This window comes from Rhyacophila brunnea, unplaced genomic scaffold (assembly GCF_057557595.1).
Source record: "Rhyacophila brunnea isolate RB1 unplaced genomic scaffold, BYU_Rbru_1.0 scaffold_17, whole genome shotgun sequence".
In the NCBI taxonomy this organism is placed as follows: Eukaryota; Metazoa; Arthropoda; class Insecta; order Trichoptera; family Rhyacophilidae; genus Rhyacophila; species Rhyacophila brunnea.
Window position 1 is genome coordinate 17,590,574 of NW_028232827.1, and position 20,042 is coordinate 17,610,615.

Below are 20,042 nucleotides of genomic sequence, written 5' to 3' on the forward strand. Positions count from 1 at the left end.
TTCCTATACCATTCATCCGATTGCGATGAAACCTTCGTCAGTTGTTTTAACACCCGCAAAGGTTTCTGAAATAGTACAACCATCTTTTTCTTCTTCTTCTTCTTCATTCTATCTTCTTTTATTCGTATGGTCCATATACCATTCATCCGATTGCGATGAAACCTTCGTCAGTTGTTGTGGTAACACCCGCAATGGTTTTTGAATTAGTACAACTATCTTCTTCTTCTTCTTCTTCTATTCTATAGTCTTTTATTCGTATGCGTTTCTATTCTATTCATCCGATTGCAATAACATTTTTGTCAGTAATTGTGCCAACACCCGCGAAGGTTTCTGAATTAGTACAACCATCTTCTTCTTCTATTCTATCTTCTTCTATTCGTATGCGTTCTTATACCATTCATCAATTGCGATGAAATTTTGACCAGTTGTTGTGCGCAAGCCCGCGAAGGTTTCTGAATTAGTACAACCATCTTCTTCTTCTTCTATTCGTATGCGTTCCTATACCATTCATCCGATTGCAATGAAATTTTGGTAAGTGGTTGTATGCACACCCATAAAGGTTTCTAAATTAGAAAAAAATCATCATCTTCTTCTTCTTCTTCTATTCTATATTCTTCTATTCGTATGCGTTCCTATACCATTCATCCGATTACAATGAAACTTTGGTGAGTTGTCGTGCGCACGCCTGCGAAGGTTTCTTAATTAGTACAACCATCATCTTCTTCTTCTATTCGAATGCGTACCTACACCATTCATCCGATTGCAATGAAACTTTGGTGAGTTGTCGTGCGCATGCCCACGAAGATTTCTGAATTAGAAAATCATCTTCTACTTCTATTCGTATGCGTTCCTATACCATTCATCCGATTGCAATGACATTTTGATCAAGTGTTGTGCCCTTGCCCGCAAAGGTTTCTGAATTAGTACAATCATCTTTTTCTTCTTCTATTTGTATGCGTTCTTATGCCATTCATCCGATTGTGATGAAATTTTGACCAGTTGTTGTGCGCACGCCCGCGAAGGTTTTTGAATTAGTACAACCATCATCTTCTTCTACTATTCGTATGCGTTCCTATACCATTCATCCGAATGCGATGAAACTTTTGTCAGTTGTTGTGCGCACACCCGCGAAGGTTTCTAAATTATTAATATATAAAATACAAAGTTTTTTGTTTGTTTGTTCCATCCAATTTCTTTTTTTTTTTACTACATATTAATAACATTAATAACGTTTTCATATTTTGGATTCGATTTTAATTTAGTGTTCTTATGTTTGATCTTTACTCCTATTAGAATTGTTTTCATATTGCCATATTGTATTACACAGATATTTTAATATTAAAAAAATAATTACCTCTTATTATTTTTCAAATATCTAAGATAAATATAACCACGAAGCGACCCTGTGCGAAGCCGGGTACTTCAGCTAGTACTATTATAATAATACTAATATCTTATAAACTAAATTATACTAAATGTAAAATTTCTTTTTGGGATTCACAATAATAGTAATTCTATCATTGGTACCTACAAATGAAACATTCTATACATATTTTAAACATCATTTTCAACAAAAAAAAATATTCACACATCTCTTTATGATAAAAAATGGTTTGATGCAAAGAAATAAGACTATAGAATAGGTAGTCTTGTGGACTGTTTAAATTACAACACTTTCGTATGGATATATTTGTAGCCATACAATCTTAGACTATAGATATAATAATGAATAGCCTACGTTGTCGTAGTGAGATGTGGCTGCTATAAACTCTTATTTATAGCCGCTGCATTTGGCTGCATGTTGTGAAGTGTTGTTATAATTGTTTATCTAAATAATAATAGTTCACCATTCATAATAAATTCGATTTTAGGGTTTGTCTTCGCAATATTTTCGTATCTTGTAACTTATGGAGTACTTATAGGTATATACTGTGCGAAATTACAATGTACAGTGATCGTAGCTATTTAATCATTTTGATAATTTATTTTCAGCTTCACTTAAAAAAAAAATCGTCTATACTATAGAGTATAGACGGTTTTCCTTAACGTGATCAACTCTTTAGATATATACGCAACAGTGATGCCAGATGTTAGATTTTAATTTAATATTTAATTACTGTGATGTTTCGCGTAAACCTCATTGACTACAGTGATTTTATTAAAAACTTATATAGGAACCTAATATAAGTGTTATAAAAAATCGAGTGAGCTTTTATTTTCCATGTATTAATATTTCAGTCAGTTATAAATATATTAATGTAGGGAATATACTAACCATAAAAGTATATGGTAAAATTATAAAAATATCATAATAAGTTATTATGATTATAAATCTTCATCGCACATTCACACATTACACTTCTATGAAAAAAATATATAATATAACACTTCAACACACCAGAACGAATAGCGCGTACCTTTAACGTTACTATCTTCTTTACTATAATTTAATAATTTTCCCCCCAATATCGTACTTGTATATGTATATATTATTATGTACATAATGTACCTAATTAATTGTCAATCCTTCATAATTAATACTGCGTCACAGGAGATACATAGTAGTGCATGATGTTTTCTATCGTGCGGTTTGCCTATTTCATAGCGCTATAAAGATGATGTAAAATAGTAACCAAGCTTAATTTCCTTTTTGTGAGATACAGTTATTATATAATTGTGTGAATTGCATTTGAATACAACTATAGATACATTGTGAAGCATATGCCAAAAACCTTAATACAGTATTTTTATAAAATAAATAAATGAAGAAGTTCAACATAAAAAAAACTATATTTTTCTAGAGCTCACTGGTAATATAGAATGGATTTAAATTGTATGAAGTGTATTTTTAAACAAATACAAAGTGATTTAACACTAAATATATTATTATCTTACTAAATTTATATTTAATTTATTGTATGGGTATTGGGTACATATAATATTTAAGTTATACTTATTTTAATAATGATAATCTCTGACAAGTTATTAAATGATCTGCTTTAATAATTGTCAGTTAGAATTGGCACTGTCAGTGTATTGAATAATATTTAATATATATTTTGCTAAACTAATGATAACGTTATTGATGTTGTCGTGTTGTTTAAAAAAATGTTAATTTTATATTAATAAAACTAGTTTTAATAAGTGTGGTATTTTGATTATTATGTTTGAAGGTAATAAAAAATATATTTCAAGCAAACGCTAAATCCTATTTAGTATATATAATAAAAGTAGCAATTATTGACTACGCATATCAACATTTAACTGTCTGTGGTTGGTAATTCGCTACAGGACGAGGGTTTTATCCACCCCCTTCTTATAGAGACGGTTTATAAAAATATAATATACTACTCAATAATGTTTGCATGTGTCGATCGTTTATGTGCTAGTCTCAATTCCATTCCGAAGACTGAATTACTCCAGAGTAGTAAATTAGACGAGCCAAAGCGACATTTAATTTATTTTTTTACAAGTGCGTGATCTTATTTTTAATTGCCGGTTGCGTGTTTGATATTGGTCACTCTATTTGTAGTTTTTACGTGAAATATCGATAAATTGAGCGCTACTTGATAATTTGAATTTGTGGTAGAACATTTAGTAATTATTACGTATGCGATATTAGAAACTCAATATATAATTAAACAATTTACTTATATAATATAATAATTAAGATACAATCTGCTACAATATAAAGTAGCAAATGCGGTGACTATGTCATATTTTATTAAAAATTGGAGGGGGTCTGGTCCTCCAACCATGAAGTAAACATACAATATTCTTCAATAAACTTACTTGTTAATCAATCGGAAATCTTCACTAATAGATTCCTCATGCACGGTTTCCAGATAGAAATGTAAAACAGAAGTCTTGTTGATAATATATACTTTTTTTTTATATAATGCAATTTAAACATAAGGATTGCGTGTTGTTATTTTGTGCGTTTAGTAAAGAGAGGTTAGAGGCTGCACTAATTATTAGATCATTTTAGCTAACTCGTTATTAAATCGATCTAGATTCGTAATGAAATAAATACACTTCTAGGTGTTTAATTCTACTGCAAACGTAGCCACTTGGGGCAGTTTTACATACAGTTTATTTTGAATACTAAGACAAATTAAGTGTTAGATATGATAAGAACTAGATGGTAGGAAAAATGCTAGATTGTTTCAAAATTTAAAAAGTGTCTAGAAACTAGCATTTAATGATGTAATAATATTAAATATATTTTTTTTTTTAATTGAACCAGGTAACAAATTTAATGATCATTTAGAAAGTAGTATTTGTTTTATTTATAAAATATAATGGACAAAAGGCCAGCATATTCATTTTAAAGTAATCTGGTGTAATATTTCAGCTTTATTATGAATAGTTAAAACGTTTGATTTAAGGTCATGATGCGATTTTTGCAAGGTAGATTTAGAAATATTTAGAAATGCTAGATCTGGCAAAAAATGCTAAGTCGGCAACGCAGCATCTATAAATAATCTACTATTTCCACTTATATCTAATCAATTTACTCCAGGCACATATTATGCAAACTCACTAATTATAATATCATTCTGTAAATCTGTAATAATTTATTTAATCGGTTAGATTTGAGTGTTCTACACACATCAAATGTATCTAAAGCAGGGCTCGAAATGGAACGGAACGCACCGGAGCACCGTTCCGGCTCGTGAAATTTGTAAAATTATCGCTCCGTCTCGTGGAAATAATATGTTGACCGTCTTAGCTAGATAGGCCATAGAATAAAAAATCTGACACACTTATTTTTATAAAATACACATACGATTTGATGACTATGTAAATATCTTCAGAAAATTTGACGAGCGCTCCGGTTCGTAAATTTTTCCATTTCGAGCGCTGATCTAAAGATAATAATATAAAATGGTAATATGGTATCAACATCGTCAACCACTGCTTTAGTTGATAGCAAAACTTGCACTGAAACAAAATTTATTGTTTCTTATACCTACAAGTCACAAATAGTATTTCTTTCCTTTCTCTACTTCATTTCATTATTATAATGATTTATTAAAAATACTTGTAAAAAGGTATTTTACATTGCAGACACTGGAATCCGCATACAAGTTTTTTCAAAAATATGAATGAACATACACATTACAAGATTTTCTATATCGTTCCTACTCCTTATTATATTATAATAATGTTATTTTTGAGTATCTATTTCAAAATTCTTTTTATTTTATTATCAGCGCTCTATTAAATAGATTCGTCTTGTATCACCATTTCTCTCCAATTCCTTCCTCTAACATCTTTTTGATTAAATTAGATAAATAACACTACATTAGAATGAGTAATAAAAATTACCCATTTCATTCAATTAATCATACTTTGTAGATTGAACAGATAACAAAAGACAGGAGAATCATTCAATTAATTATTTATTTATTAATATTGCCGGGCAATTACAATCATATTGCTCTGTAATATCTTTAATGTTGTTTCATATTCAATTGGAACGTTATTGATTAATATTGTCCATACAAATCATTTGATTTATTTTTTTCATTCGTGGAAACATTTGATTACTTACCATAACTTGACAGTTTTACGTAGATATGTAATATTCATTAAAAAAATTCTTTTTAATAAAAATAATAAAAAATAGAGTGGTTTGTGGTCAATTTATGATAAAGTCAAAATTGATAATTTCAAGTAAATATACAGTATACAACTTTTCAACAAAAGTATCGTGAACTCTTTCGTTTAGGTTTATTCAATCCAAACTATTGAAATCATTGTACTATTTGTTTTATAAAAAATACCACTTTTCTTTCGTTACAGGGATTTAATAGTTTAAACTATTGCATTTATGATACTTAACCATTGACCACAAAGTTGATCTGAAGTCATTAATACTTACTGTTTTAATAGATAAATTACTGCTGAAAGAAAGTATTATAATATAGTTAATAAAGTCACCATTTACATAGATATTTAAATATTAAAATTATGCATTGTGTATAGACAACTTAGGCAAAGTCTATTTTTCAGGACCACAATAGCTGTTGAGACTCATCGGTTTTAGAAATTTGTTACCTTCTCTATTATAATATAATATGATCTTTTAAAACAGTTACCTTATGTATATTATAATTTATAAACTTTTCTTAAAACTATTTACTTGTCAACGATTGTTAATTTTATCGTTTTCATCAATTTTTTTGCCATAATGTAGCTCTATCCTTTGCATAATTTCTTGTAATATGCTTAAAAGTGTAGGTACCAAATTAGATTAGATTTAGGTATCTAAGTAAATCATACAATAATCGAACCAGTGATAATACTAGTTTCTTTCATACCTACCATAATAATATGGTTAACTTGTCCATTTGTCAAGCGGCGACGCTTAGCTGGTGAATCTTCCTCATCCATAATATTACTATTTTCTGATTGATTGTGTATGTTACCTAAGGTTACAGTAGGTTACAGCACCCTATCCCTATTATAATTACCGTTAAATCTCTTGGATAACACACTCATTTCTAGAATGAATACTCTATATGCTATGACCCTACTGTAATCATCTATCAAACTATTACGAGAGTATCATTTATTTTTTATTTCACGACCCGATTAAAATAAACAAATCCTCCGAATTTTTAAATTTAGAATTTTTGTTATACGTGTATGTTTGATACGTCTTCTCTCTGTCTTTCTCTCTCTTACAAATTCTCATATGTTTTCTCTCATGTATGTATAAGGTTATAATCAAATTTCAAAGAATGTATTATTATAAGCTACGGCTTCACTTTTTGTGTCCTTATAAGTTTACTTATGTTCATATTTTGTGGAACTTTTTAGGTATAGTGTTTTCCAAATAGAGGAACACGTGGAAACTTCTTTCTTTGGACATATTTTAATCGTGGTGGTCAAAAATCATAAGGTGTTAACGTTCCGCCGTGGAAAGCGCCCGTTTTCCATTCGCCAGAGGCGTAGATGCGCGCAGATACCGTGGGGGGTAGGCTTAACTCCCACAGCCCACTCCCCGGCCGCGATCGCGACCCCTTTTTTCGATTTTTAATTATATTTTTTCAACCACCCCCATCCGCCACGCATGCAGACCAATCTATTTAACCCCCTCCCCCTGCCACCCTCGGCCCGCCGCGAGCCGCTCGCGGAAAAAACCGGGCGTTTTAAAATTAATGAGTAAAACCTACCTAGTATATCTACTCTACTCTACAACTGGCGTGTTTCACCCCTTTTTCCATATTCGTTTTTTTTATTTTGGCGGACGCTCTCCGCGCCCCCCTACCACGCACTGTGGGGGCGGAGGGGGTTGATTTTAAGCGTACGCTTGAGTGTGTATCCCCTTTGTATGTGTGTGTTTATTGTGTGTGTGAGGGGTTGGGATAGCGCTTGATTTTTCAAACTGATGACGCGCTTTCATTTCGTAGTCGGTGAGGTTTACTTATGGACGTAAATATACGAATGTGTTTTCTCTTGCATTGTGCGAACAAAAGAGTGCAGCGCGGCCAATTTCAAATAACGAACAATAATGCTTTTTTGGACGATACGTAATCGAATTTAAACTACGCCAATGACTTTTTTTTGTTGCCAAATCAAATTCTCACAATATAACAACTCAAATCAACAAACCAAATTAAACATAACTTAAAATAATCATTATAAATCTAGTTCACACAGTCAACACAACTTTAAAAGTTAAAAGATTAATACTTATAATAAATCGGTGTTAAAAAAGGTTTTGTTCTCTGAAAGTGCTGAAAATAGTCGGCGTTATGACATTATCTTGTGTGAGTATAATTAATAATGTTTCTTTTTTTTATCAGATAAAAGCAATTAATGAGTGTTCGTGTTTTTTAGTTCGCTAATGGATCAAGAAGTAGTTGTAATATCGTTCAACTTTTTGGAGCATATTTTTTTCAATGTTTCTTTAGTGTATATTTAACGACTTTTCACAAAAGTATTTGCAATTAACTCTTGTATCAAAAAAAAATATAGATTCATTAATAAATATTTGTAATATATTAATATAATATACCTACGAACTTTAAGTAGATAGTTTATCTTTCTTTACACATACAGTATTATTTGTTACTCAAAGTTAGTGTTCATATTATTATTAATATGTAAATAATGAAACAGGTATTTTCTATATTATAATCCATTTAGTATGGTTTATTATTTTCCAGATAATTACTATAAAAATTTTGTTGTTTTTTTAATATGAAATACTGATAGTTTAACCATACACCATCATGATGTTATTCGAATTAACTGTAATGTAAAGTATGTTAAATAATCTGACAACTTTTATCTGTATTTAACTATAAAATGTGTAATCAAAACCATTTATTGAAGACATGAATAAAAATTTTAAAAATCCTCTATACAAAAATAAATCAATTAAATTTACGTAGATTTTTTGAAAACATTAGTATTATAGTGTAATATTGTACATTTTGTATCAGTTGACGATGTTCCATTGAAGCGGATTAAACCGGTCCTAATGATTATTAAAATAAGAAAAATAAATTCCACGTAAAGTTTTTATTTTAATTCTAATTAATACAACGTTTTTCACTAATAAATAATGACAGTTGACACTATTAAAGATATAAAATACATTTGCTCACAATAATTAATGCATAGTTAATTTCAAATAATTGTTTTGAAGTTAATTTTATTGTAAAATAGGTTATTTCGTTTTCAATATTATCCATACATTCTCCTGATAAACAGTTTTACTTTTTAATATTGTTATGTTGTGTACAAATAATGAGCATAATATCAAATTCAACGAAAATAGTTACAAATGAATCTCAGAATTAATTACTAAACTATAAATAATAAAACAAAACAGATACATTTACCTATTAGAGACTTGAAAGAACTGAGTATAATTAACTCGATTACAAATATAGTATTAATACAAGCCAATATATTTGATCTTATTATAATATCACTTGGTGACATTTTCTTATCTTAAAAATATTAATGTGCATTAAACTAGGAGCGACGTTTCGATTATTCCTTACTTCATATTCAAATAAGTCAGTTACTTTCGAGGCTAGATCTAATTAGTTAAGAGTTTTATCATTATTCGTAACAAAATTATTATGTCTAAATTTCCATAAATTAAAACTTCAAACAACCACCGTTGGCCGATAAGTTATATTATTATAATTAATAATACCACGAATTAATGAATTGTTTTTTTTGTGTTACAGCAGGAGTCAGAGCGGTCCAGTGGCGGAGGAACCCCTACCCCTCAGAGAGCCTCCCCCACCCCTCCGCGCACCACTGATCAAACTTCCCCCAGTGAGTTGGTATACCATTACCACTTTTCAAATAATCAATAAGAAGCATTAAAATATTATTAACTATCAAAACATTATTATGGTAAGAATATATTAATTTAGTAAATAATAATGTTATTTCTATCTCTGCAAGAATATGGATTATTCAAATGCATCTACAATAATTGACATATTATTATACTGATTGCATTCACGAAAATACGAGATGAGACAAAAACCAGTGAAATTTCTCGTATAGGTACATATTTTTTTGTTTGTCTACTATGTGGAAGTACCAACATTGTTTGAATTTATAATATTAAAAATAAACAAGAATGTTCACATTTAACACTTTCTTGATTGATAATTATTTGGTAAATAGGTGCCTATGTAGTATGTACGGTTATTTATAAATACGTATTTTTCCAATACCGTAAACCCATCAGATCTTAATTGTAGTTTTGATAGTTTTTTTTCATTTCTGAACATTACTCTCATTTAAGTGTGAAACAAATCGTCTCTGTTCTGGCAGAACACACTAGCTGGAGAATACTAGTTTTGAGTAATTTGACTTTGAAGTTGTTAAAATGTTTGAAATGGTCTATAATGTGAGTTTATTAAGTAATCGTAAAAAGGATGACTTTAAAATAAAGACTGTTTATTTATTAAGAAGGTTTCCAGACGGTAAAGTTTGAAATAAGGAACATTTTGGTATAACTAACTCAAATGTCATTTTTTCGAATTATTGTCTTCTGACAGAACAGTGACGAAATTATGTATTCAAAATGTATTAAAAAAATATAAAAAAGGTTTCAAATTTATTTATCTCTGGATTTACTACTGGACCTACTGGTAAAAATTAAGTACCTAATAGACGAATTAAAAAGTGAAATATCTAAGTAAGTAGGTAAGTACCTATTGCAGAAAATTTATGATGAAATTTAAAATTAAATTTATTTATTTTTATATAATGTTTTAGGCTTTCACGGTTGTTTTTTTATCGTAATAGATTTTTGGGTTTCCACCGTGTGTCCTTCTTCCTTCTTTCCTCGACATTTCGGGCTCTTTGCAGATGCCGTTATCAAGATTATTTATTTTAACATAAACCATGTGAACTTTACAAATTATAAATGCAAGACTTGCCCAACATGACATAGGAGGGGGGAAAGAAAACAATGAAATACGTTACAGTATTAACTATATTTATACAAAAAACGGAGTACACTGTATAAAATTATATATTTTAAGAATTTATAAAACATCATATTCATTAATGCATCAAATCCACTCATACAAGTTGAATATACCTACCTATCAATATACGCAGCGATTTGGTTGAACGCAGCTACTGCCCGCCCAATCGGCATTACCAACTGCAGGTTAGTCTCAAGAACTAAGACTCAATAACTGGAGCATCCAATTTGTAAGATAGTTATCAGGGGCACACAGGTAAATCCTACTAAGAATATAAGGTGTGATATTAAACATAGTCTAAGTAGAGTATCAGAATACATGGGGAAAATACGACAATATTATTTATTATGTCATTGAATTGATTACACATAAAGATTTTAAATCTGGCATAAAATGTGAAAAAACTGTTTTCTAGAAGACAAATTGGACAAATTGTAGAGGCAATGAAAGATATAAGATTTTAAAATAATCTAAACTTTTGTTTACGAATATTGTCTTCACTCAAAAGCAGTCGATCGATGCCGATGTTTCGTGAGAACTTGTAATTATTTTATACCTACACATAATATAATATAATAAAAGAAAACTAAAAACGATCAGGCGTTTACTATATACTCTAGTTGTAGATTTACTGATATAATATTGATTAACTTGTAAGAAATTATCACTTTTTGTTACAGTACCTGGCATGTTTCGCGGCCTACAAGGGCTGGCTGGTCTTCCTCAGATATCTCAGCAGATGTCACAGCTGGCTGCAAATCTGCAGGGTCTAGCAAATCTTCCAAACGCACCTGCTCCAGCCCCTACCATCACTTCACCACTTAATCTCAGTGTGGGAGGTGGAGGTAAGATTATCGAAAAATATTTAAATTTTATAATTCCAACTATACATAATATTATAATCCGAAATATATTTGGTACTAAATGTTTGGATTCCAAATTGACAAAACGTATCTATCAATACTTGGTAGATATTACAACAAAGAAGTAGTATTATCCATAATTTTCGACATCTCTACCATGCTATATAGATCATATCGATGATGTATATTAAATATAATATCTTATATCGGTGTAGCAAAAGTTTTGTTTACTATAAAATTAAATAGTGCCTCTACCTCAGAGTAATAATATAAAGAGAGTGTATATTGTTCAGCTATATGAAGCCGTGTTTCTTGCGTATAACGCACAGTAGAACCTCAATTTTATTATTATTAACTTAACTATGAAACGTTGTTACCATCATCAACCATAAACCATCATGTTGCTTTTCAGTACGGCTACTAAATTTAAGCACAACATAGTTAACCATAATAATATTATGGTCTACTAAATTAACTAAAAATTTACCACTTACTTTTTATTTAACACAAAAACAATAAATTTCAGCAATACGTGCTCGCAGTGTTTGAATGAATGTAGTCATTCAAACCAATATTTACCGGCGACGTGTATGAAAATATTTCATTCAGCCGTAGAAATTCTATCTTGCTCTAACTCATATTGTGTCGAATACTTTCTCACTCCCACTTATGGTTCGTTTTTGTTCAGGCCTTGGCCTCTATCCATTACACTACTCATGAAGTTTAACCACCATCGTGTGTAGCACTAGTATTTAAAGCACTAGTATTTAACGATATTTTACCACTATTACAAGATTAACAAGAAGAACAATTATTATTGAAAAATACTTGAGTAGTAGGTACATATTAAAATAAAACGCCAGTTCAATTAATAAAATAATCACTATACGCCTTTTTTATAATTATCCAAAAGTCAATAGAATCAGTTATTTTTTAAACCAATATTAACTTTATTCAGGAGGACTGGCATCAGCAAATGGAGGACCAGGAATTGGAGCAGCCGGAGGAGGTGGTCTTCTCCAACCGGCTTTGCCATCACCCATGCCACAACTAATTCTTGCTTCCGGTCAGTTGGTCCAGGGAATTCAAGGCGCACAACTACTCATACCAACCTCACAAGGTACATCATATTATAATAATCGCTTAATAACATTAAAAATTTTATATCTGAATTACAATAATCATCATAGAGTCAGAGGAATAGTATAATACATGTCATTCACAACACCTATGCGATAGCAATACTAATCGCGCGCCTGCGCACCGAACGACGCTTCGTATGCGCCGACAACATCACTATCTTTCATTATTTTTTACACGCTGTCTTTGCTCATCACGGATACATCCCGACTCGCTACATCTACCTATTGCTTTTCACGTTTCAAATTTAATAACTTAACTTTTTTCTGTGAGAACTATGTAGTTACTATATTACATTGATTTTATTTAACGATTTAACCCAGTCCTAATATTATTATTTACCAACATGGATTATAATAAATGATTCTACCAGATTTGAACCATGTTAAGCAACTCATTGGCATTTATTTTTCTCAGTAATTTTCTATATAGACTATAAAATTATCACATTTTTTTGATTAAAATAATTTCCATGCATAAATTTTAAATCATCACGTCATTACAACGCTTAAAAATGTACCCAATTATAATAATTGAGTGTTCATATTATCACTTTAAGGGCTAAGACATACGGCGCTGCAAGTTCACATCGTGTCGACGCGGATACTAAGTGATTTGACGATGTCAGATGTGCATTGCATCGTCTGTGCAAAACCATCCTTGCATCCACAACAACGCGGAACGAACGCGGCAACTTACAGCACCAAGCCACATGTCTTAGCCCTTAGTCTACGATAGTAATATTCTGCCCTGCTAAGTAAAAGATAGCGTTTTCGGTTATAGTAAAATGAGAACCCAAGTTTTAAAGTGCCTTTTTTCTTATATTATGTCAAAACTATCCAATAATTTTATATAATATACGAGAAAAAGTAGTTTAAAACTTGTCTTTTCACTTAGCAGGGCAGTATTGATATTGTTCTTTTAAAATTCTTACAAATTATATGTTATATAGCTCAATGTTCTGTGGATCCGAAATGGATTATACAAGGTTTTAAAAATATATCGATTAAAATATAACAATGCACTGAATACTGATATATAATATAATTCTTGATAGTGGTTCAGTGTATACCATTATGATTTAATACAATACCCTATATGTACTAGATAATGAATCAGGTACTATTGAATATATTCAACATGTAAATATATATTTTTTAATTAGTCTTATAATTTTTTTTCTAGGAATAGCAACTCAAACGATCCTGACCATTCCCGTAAACCACGTAAACTCCAGCGACCAAATGGTGAACCTGGCTTTAAATAATGGTCAAGTGGTCACAACGTCGCTTGCAAATCTACAAGCAATGGCTCAGCCCCACCAGATTCTCGGAAACCAAGTCGGATCAAATTCATCGATGAGAAATAATCTAATGGGTCAAAATGCGGCGAATGCAGCACTGACAAATGCGCTACTGAACCCAGCCGCAATTCCTGGACTTTTAGCCAATGGAACAGTAGGAGCGCAACAAATTTTACAAGCAATGCAACAACAGCAACAGATACCCCAGAATCACAATTTACATTCCGGGCCAATGGGTCAAATGGGGTCCCAACACCATCTCTTAGGGTCACAAGGAAGCCAACATTCTCCTTCTTCAAACAATTGGTCTGACCAATCGAGTCAGCATCATCAACAGAACCAACGGCATTATAAAGAATCTTCCAGTTATCACCACCAGAGTAGTCACGGAGAACATTCTTTCCTTGGCGATCTTGGAAGAGAGAAGACGGGATCAAGAGAGAGAGATCGAGACAGAGAACACAGAGAGAGTTTAGGCAGTTTGAGTAATGGAATGAATGGATCATGTGGGAACCAGTCGGTGTCAGCTGCGGCTGCCGCCCTTAACAGTATTAGCAGGCAAGTTTTCTTTTTATTTATAATACTTTTTAAATTAGCATAAAAATGCATTTTTGGTCAACCTACTTCAACATTAGGGCTGTACTTCAGCTGAGGCATGGTCTAAAACGATCGTGACTACGCGACCCGCAGATTGTCCATACGAATTTGTCATAAAAATTCAACATGCGTCCAATTAATGTTATGTTTATTGTTATTTAAGTGATAATAATGATATTAATATATTCATTGACAATATTTTGTTTTTCGAGTAAATATGTAACGTTTTTTATTCATCTTTACACGATTTAAGAATTATTTCCTCCGACGTCATGACAAAACAAATTGACGTGCTCACAGGTCGACTATTGCTCTCCGACTGGCAACGCATGCGAAATTACGTCCCACCTATTGCTGAAAATTATTTTCCGTTTCACTGAAGTACGCTCTTAAAAAAATGCCACGATCTTCGGTGCTTCTGACTACGCTACAACCACAACTTTCTCTATTCATTACTTTTAATACTTTTCCTTTGTCATATTATAGTATATTTTCTTCATTCTTCAAGTCTTATTGAGTCGTTTTATCTTTTTTATACAGTAATTGATGACTTTTATGAATTCATATAGCACGGGGAGTCATGGTTAGTGGCTGCTAAAACCTACACGATGAGACAAAATTTTAATTTTACAGGAGAGATGAAAACTACTTTATAAGCACAGACAATATATAGGTAAACATTATTTTTTTGTAAGCTTTAGAGAATAATCAGATTTATATAAATAGCTTGTCGTCGTTGACTATTTGTAATATTTACCTTTTATTAAAATATGACATGTTAAATATGAGGTATTTATAATCAATTACATTTTAATTTAATGGTGTCTAATATAAATACACATCGAAGTTTTAACACCTCAACGATCGCGTTTATTATGTTCGTACATTTCGGATTAAAAATATCGTATCCACTCCTCCTAGATATAACCTAGCTTGTCACTCTCGGACTCGTCGAAACAAACTAATATTGTAACATAGATACTATGTATTGGTGATTCTTGAATAAAGATATACCACAGAACAGATTATTAAATATAATTCCGATAGGTTATACCCCTAAACACTACATTTTCACGTAAGGTTTTGAATGTGTGAGTGTCTTACGAAAATGAAACACTCATTATAGACGTGCAATTGTGTGTGTTGCAATCTTCAAATATACCAATATTGAATGAGCGTCAGTGCATATACCGAAAGCTGTTTTCTGAACGAGCGTTTATTCTCTTTATTCCATATTCATCCTCGCTCGAGATCGGTTGCCTGTTACTCTACATCCACTAGGTATTTCAGTTCGTATTATTTTCCCTGATAAATACATTGAAATACCTACATCGAAATGTGTTCCTACAGTTTTATATTTTGGTTTTACATTATTGTTCTGCGAGTGTTTTCTAATGTTGTTTGGATTAGCTCATTTTTATGCAATTATAGTTGTGCAATTAATCTCCATTCATAGAATTTGGATTTTTTGTATTTTGATCTTTTATACTCAAGATTGTAAAAAATACGTACTCTTGTAGCTATATATACCAGATAGTCTAACGCGTCGATCGTGGGATGGATTTTGGTGGATAACACTATAGAAATTAAGTCGCGAAAATATAAAAATCGTGTATCTTCATCAATTTGTGATATATTATTATGGTTTTATTGGGATTTCGAAGGATAAGAATTAATTATTCTTATTATTATTTCCTTAACCAGCTCAAGTGAAATTCATTTTAAAATTAACCATGAGAAACTCCGGGTGATGTCGTCATATCACCTGATTTATATTGTGTTACTCATGGTGCCCTATGTTATAACTTGTGACATGAAGTCACCCGACGACATGACGTAATTGTGACGTAACCTCAATACACGCATCGAGGCGAGCCGCCCAAGCACACGGCTCACCATAGATATTATTATGCTGAAACACCTATTTGTGTATGGGGACAATGAATAACGCCAGTATTAGAGTAGCGTTAATATCTCGAATGCTATTGACGCACTCCGGTAGTACGTCACAATGATGTCATATGACGCCATGTCAACCGGGCGACTTCAACTCGCAAGTTACAACATAAGGCCCATGGTTTCCCGCAAGAAGGAGAGAACGAAAATTCGTGAATTCCCGTGCTTTAAACCGAGGCGTATTATTGTGCAAAGACAATAAATGATATGTAATAGTTTGACAATGGGTGCAATAAGTTGCCAAAAAAAAAAAAAACATCAGTTTCACGACGAATGAAAAATTGAGTATTTCTTTGTGATTGTGTGAAAAACGTGTTGATTAATTAGTATCGCCCCACTGTCCTCAGCCAAATATAAAACGTTTGTTAGAATTATTATGATAGACTGTGGTAGGTCACTGCCATTTTTCTTATTAGATAGTTGTATGTCACAGTCTATTTGAAGTTTGAGATGCCTGATATACATAAATATATAAATACTAGTATACCTTAAGTTATTTGAAACCACAAATAGAATTATATTTCTATTGTAGATCTGTACCATAAAAAATATTATCTTGTTATTAACGTCAGACTAATTATTTATAATTAAACTATTTAAATTTTCATTAGAGGTTTTATATGATTTTATATTAGGGAAAAAAATCCTAGCTCATATTCATTATAATATAATTAGTATCATAACTACACTAATTAAACTTTCGACTTCGGATATATTATCATAAAAATACTCTATCTTTTATTCATATAATTATATAATTACGTTTTTATACGCCAATAAAAGTTGTGCCGCCGTCGATTCTATGGAAATGTTCCATTATTATTATAGATATTATAGCTTACTATAAAATACACATCAAATTAATATCATTAGCGTTTTTCGAAGCGATTGAGTACTTTGAATTGAATTATGATAATTGTTTTAATTATGCATGTGTTTTACAACTCATAATGACATGAAATAGCCGACTTTATAGATGTCTTTATTGGCTATAATTATGATTGTAAATTGCCCCATTCTTTCCATCATTTCTCATTTAAGTAATAATATTCACAATATTACACAAGGTTCAACGCAAATGTTACCATCTGATAAATTTAATTAATATCATAAAGACATGTTCTAGTTTTAACTTTATGGGCATCACACAAACGTCCTTATGTGGCTTTCCATGAAACAGATTCTTAGTCATTTATTTTAAATATATGCAAATTTTTCACGACATATCTATTGCTATATTTTTAATAATTAGTACCTACGCAAAAACTTTACGTACAGAGACCCCCAAACCTGTCAACCTATCGGGCAAGCATGTATTTTTCATAATTGCACTCTTTAACTTTCAATGAAATACTAGATCGATATTTCTTTCAAAACACTTCTTCATTTTTCTTTGTGAGCGATTAATAATTTATACACCTGTAATACAAGCACGTATTCATTTCCATACCATCAAAACCTCTTTCAACTTTTCTGCTTTCATTATAATTTACCACATTATATATAAGATTCAATAGTGTAGGCAGAAAACACGAAACAATGGAAAGGGCGTCGAGCGAGACAGGGCAATACGACAGGCGTGATTTAAGCACTGCCGGCGATATAAGTGGACATATTAACTTCTCCTACTTCTTACGCATGGAATGGCATCGGATCTGCACCTTAATAGTTAAGAGCGTACTTCAGTGAAACGGCAAATAATTTTCAACAGTAGGTGCGCCGTAGTAGTCGCCAATCAGAGACAGACGGTCGAGGTGTCCGCACGTCGATTTTTTTTGTCATGGCGTCAGATGAAAATATTCTTAAATCGTGTAAAGATGACTAAAAAACTTTACGTATGAATTAGTATTTAACTAACTTTAGTATTAAAAAAGAAAACATGTCAATGACTATACTATTATTATTAGTAATATAACAATAAACATAACATTAAATGGACGCATGTTGGATTTTTATGATAAATTATATTTCGTTCGCCTAGCCACGATTTTTTTAGACCAAGCCTCAACTGAAGTATAGCCTTAGACAATACGACTATAAAATACCTCACCGGAGGACGAAATGAAATTATCTTCTGCATGATGCTGTCTACTGTACAGCTAGGTAATAAATTTAAAACTACCATTACAATAAATATGTACCTATATTGTATTAGGTACCATTATTCTTAGTTCAGAACAATATACTAACATATTATCTTCGTGAAAAATTTATACACTTGTTCTGTAAACACCTGTCCCAACACAATTAATGTCCAAGCATGGTTCACTCTTTAAAATTTTTGAAACTCAGCAAATGACATACCTGCAATTAATATTACTATAACTTTGAATGTAATTTAGACAATTTACACAATATAATATAATTTTCGTGCTTCAATCAAAAAAACATATTACCTGACCACGCGTCGCTTCTTCGATGAAACATTAAAATTTCCCCCCAAAATTTTTTTGCACATATTTTTTTCATCCACGGAGGAATACAAACGCGATCATGTATATCAAAATAATTTTAATTTTCTTATAACACGTTCAATTTATTATGTATTATATTAGTATAAGTATTATAAAATATTGTTCACGATAAATAATAAATCATTTTAAATGTTTACAGTATGCATACATACATTACTATTATTCGTCTATTAAAATATAGTTTTGTTATTTTTTTAATAATATTTGAAAAGACAATATTATTTTCACACAATGTGGATTTCGTAACGTTTCATACATATACCGTCTCCCCATACCTATGCAGCAATTTAAATTTGTATTGCCCTATTAAATACATCATTACCTCATAGAACATCGAATACACCTAATTACATTTTTATTATACGTAGGTATTCAGAATAAAAACACAATGGAATGTAAATATTAAAATTAACCGTAATCACGTAAGAATTTAAACGAAAGATTATCTCCACTATATTATAATTGCGGGAGGTTAGTAAAATTTCATTCTAATTGTATTTATACGAACTAAGTGGCAGTATAATAAGTGCTAGAGACATCTATTGACTGAATCGCGAAACATGAAATTCAATAGGGACAATATGTTATTAAAATAATTAAATTTTATATTATTTATTTTTAAAAACAAAATATTAAATATTATTCTTTTTCGAAGATAAACAAGCAATCTAAAAAAACTGCTATAAAATGAGCGTTCGTTCAACCATCGTTTGGTTATTATTTCCTACATTCAATTGTACGATTGGTTTTGTCAAGGAAAGGTACCTAGTATTGGGCCTGTTAGGGTGTTCGCCGACTGGCCCCAAAATTTACTGCATTGCTTTAGTAGTTGTACATCGTCGGCGGGCAGTCTAATAATCCGGTGTCTCCGTCATAGCATTTTTTTAAACAATTCTATTATTGATCTATTAGGTATTAAAAAATATCGTTTTTAAAACCTTAACTTAAAATTCATATAATTTATATCTAATCGTGTATGGAAGGTGCAATACAATATTTTAATATTGCCAATTGCACAGTGCTATATTTTTTGAGATATTAAAAGCTTAAAACTAAAATAACATATTGTAGTTAGTCCAGGCACAATTTTCAAATTCACATAACTACTAAGCAAAATTGCAACTCCGGCGATTTTTTTACGAACATGGAATAAAATTATAAGACAAGTATAAGAGTAGGAATACAATTTTTTATCAGAATTTACAAGAAAGATATTTAAGGGTTGTTT

The 20,042-nt window shown here is 31.0% G+C and overlaps 1 protein-coding gene across 1 annotated transcript in view; it reads left to right on the forward strand.

Annotated features, from left to right (window-relative positions):
- Positions 1-20,042, forward strand: part of pdm3 (POU-domain protein pdm3) — a 251,609-nt gene that overhangs the window by 216,540 nt on the left and 15,027 nt on the right. Inside the window, exons 4-7 of the mRNA XM_085944799.1 lie at positions 9,219-9,309; positions 11,162-11,326; positions 12,303-12,464; positions 13,670-14,345. Coding sequence (XP_085800925.1) covers positions 9,219-9,309; positions 11,162-11,326; positions 12,303-12,464; positions 13,670-14,345 — 1,094 coding nt within the window. The remainder of the gene's footprint in view (positions 1-9,218; positions 9,310-11,161; positions 11,327-12,302; positions 12,465-13,669; positions 14,346-20,042) is intronic.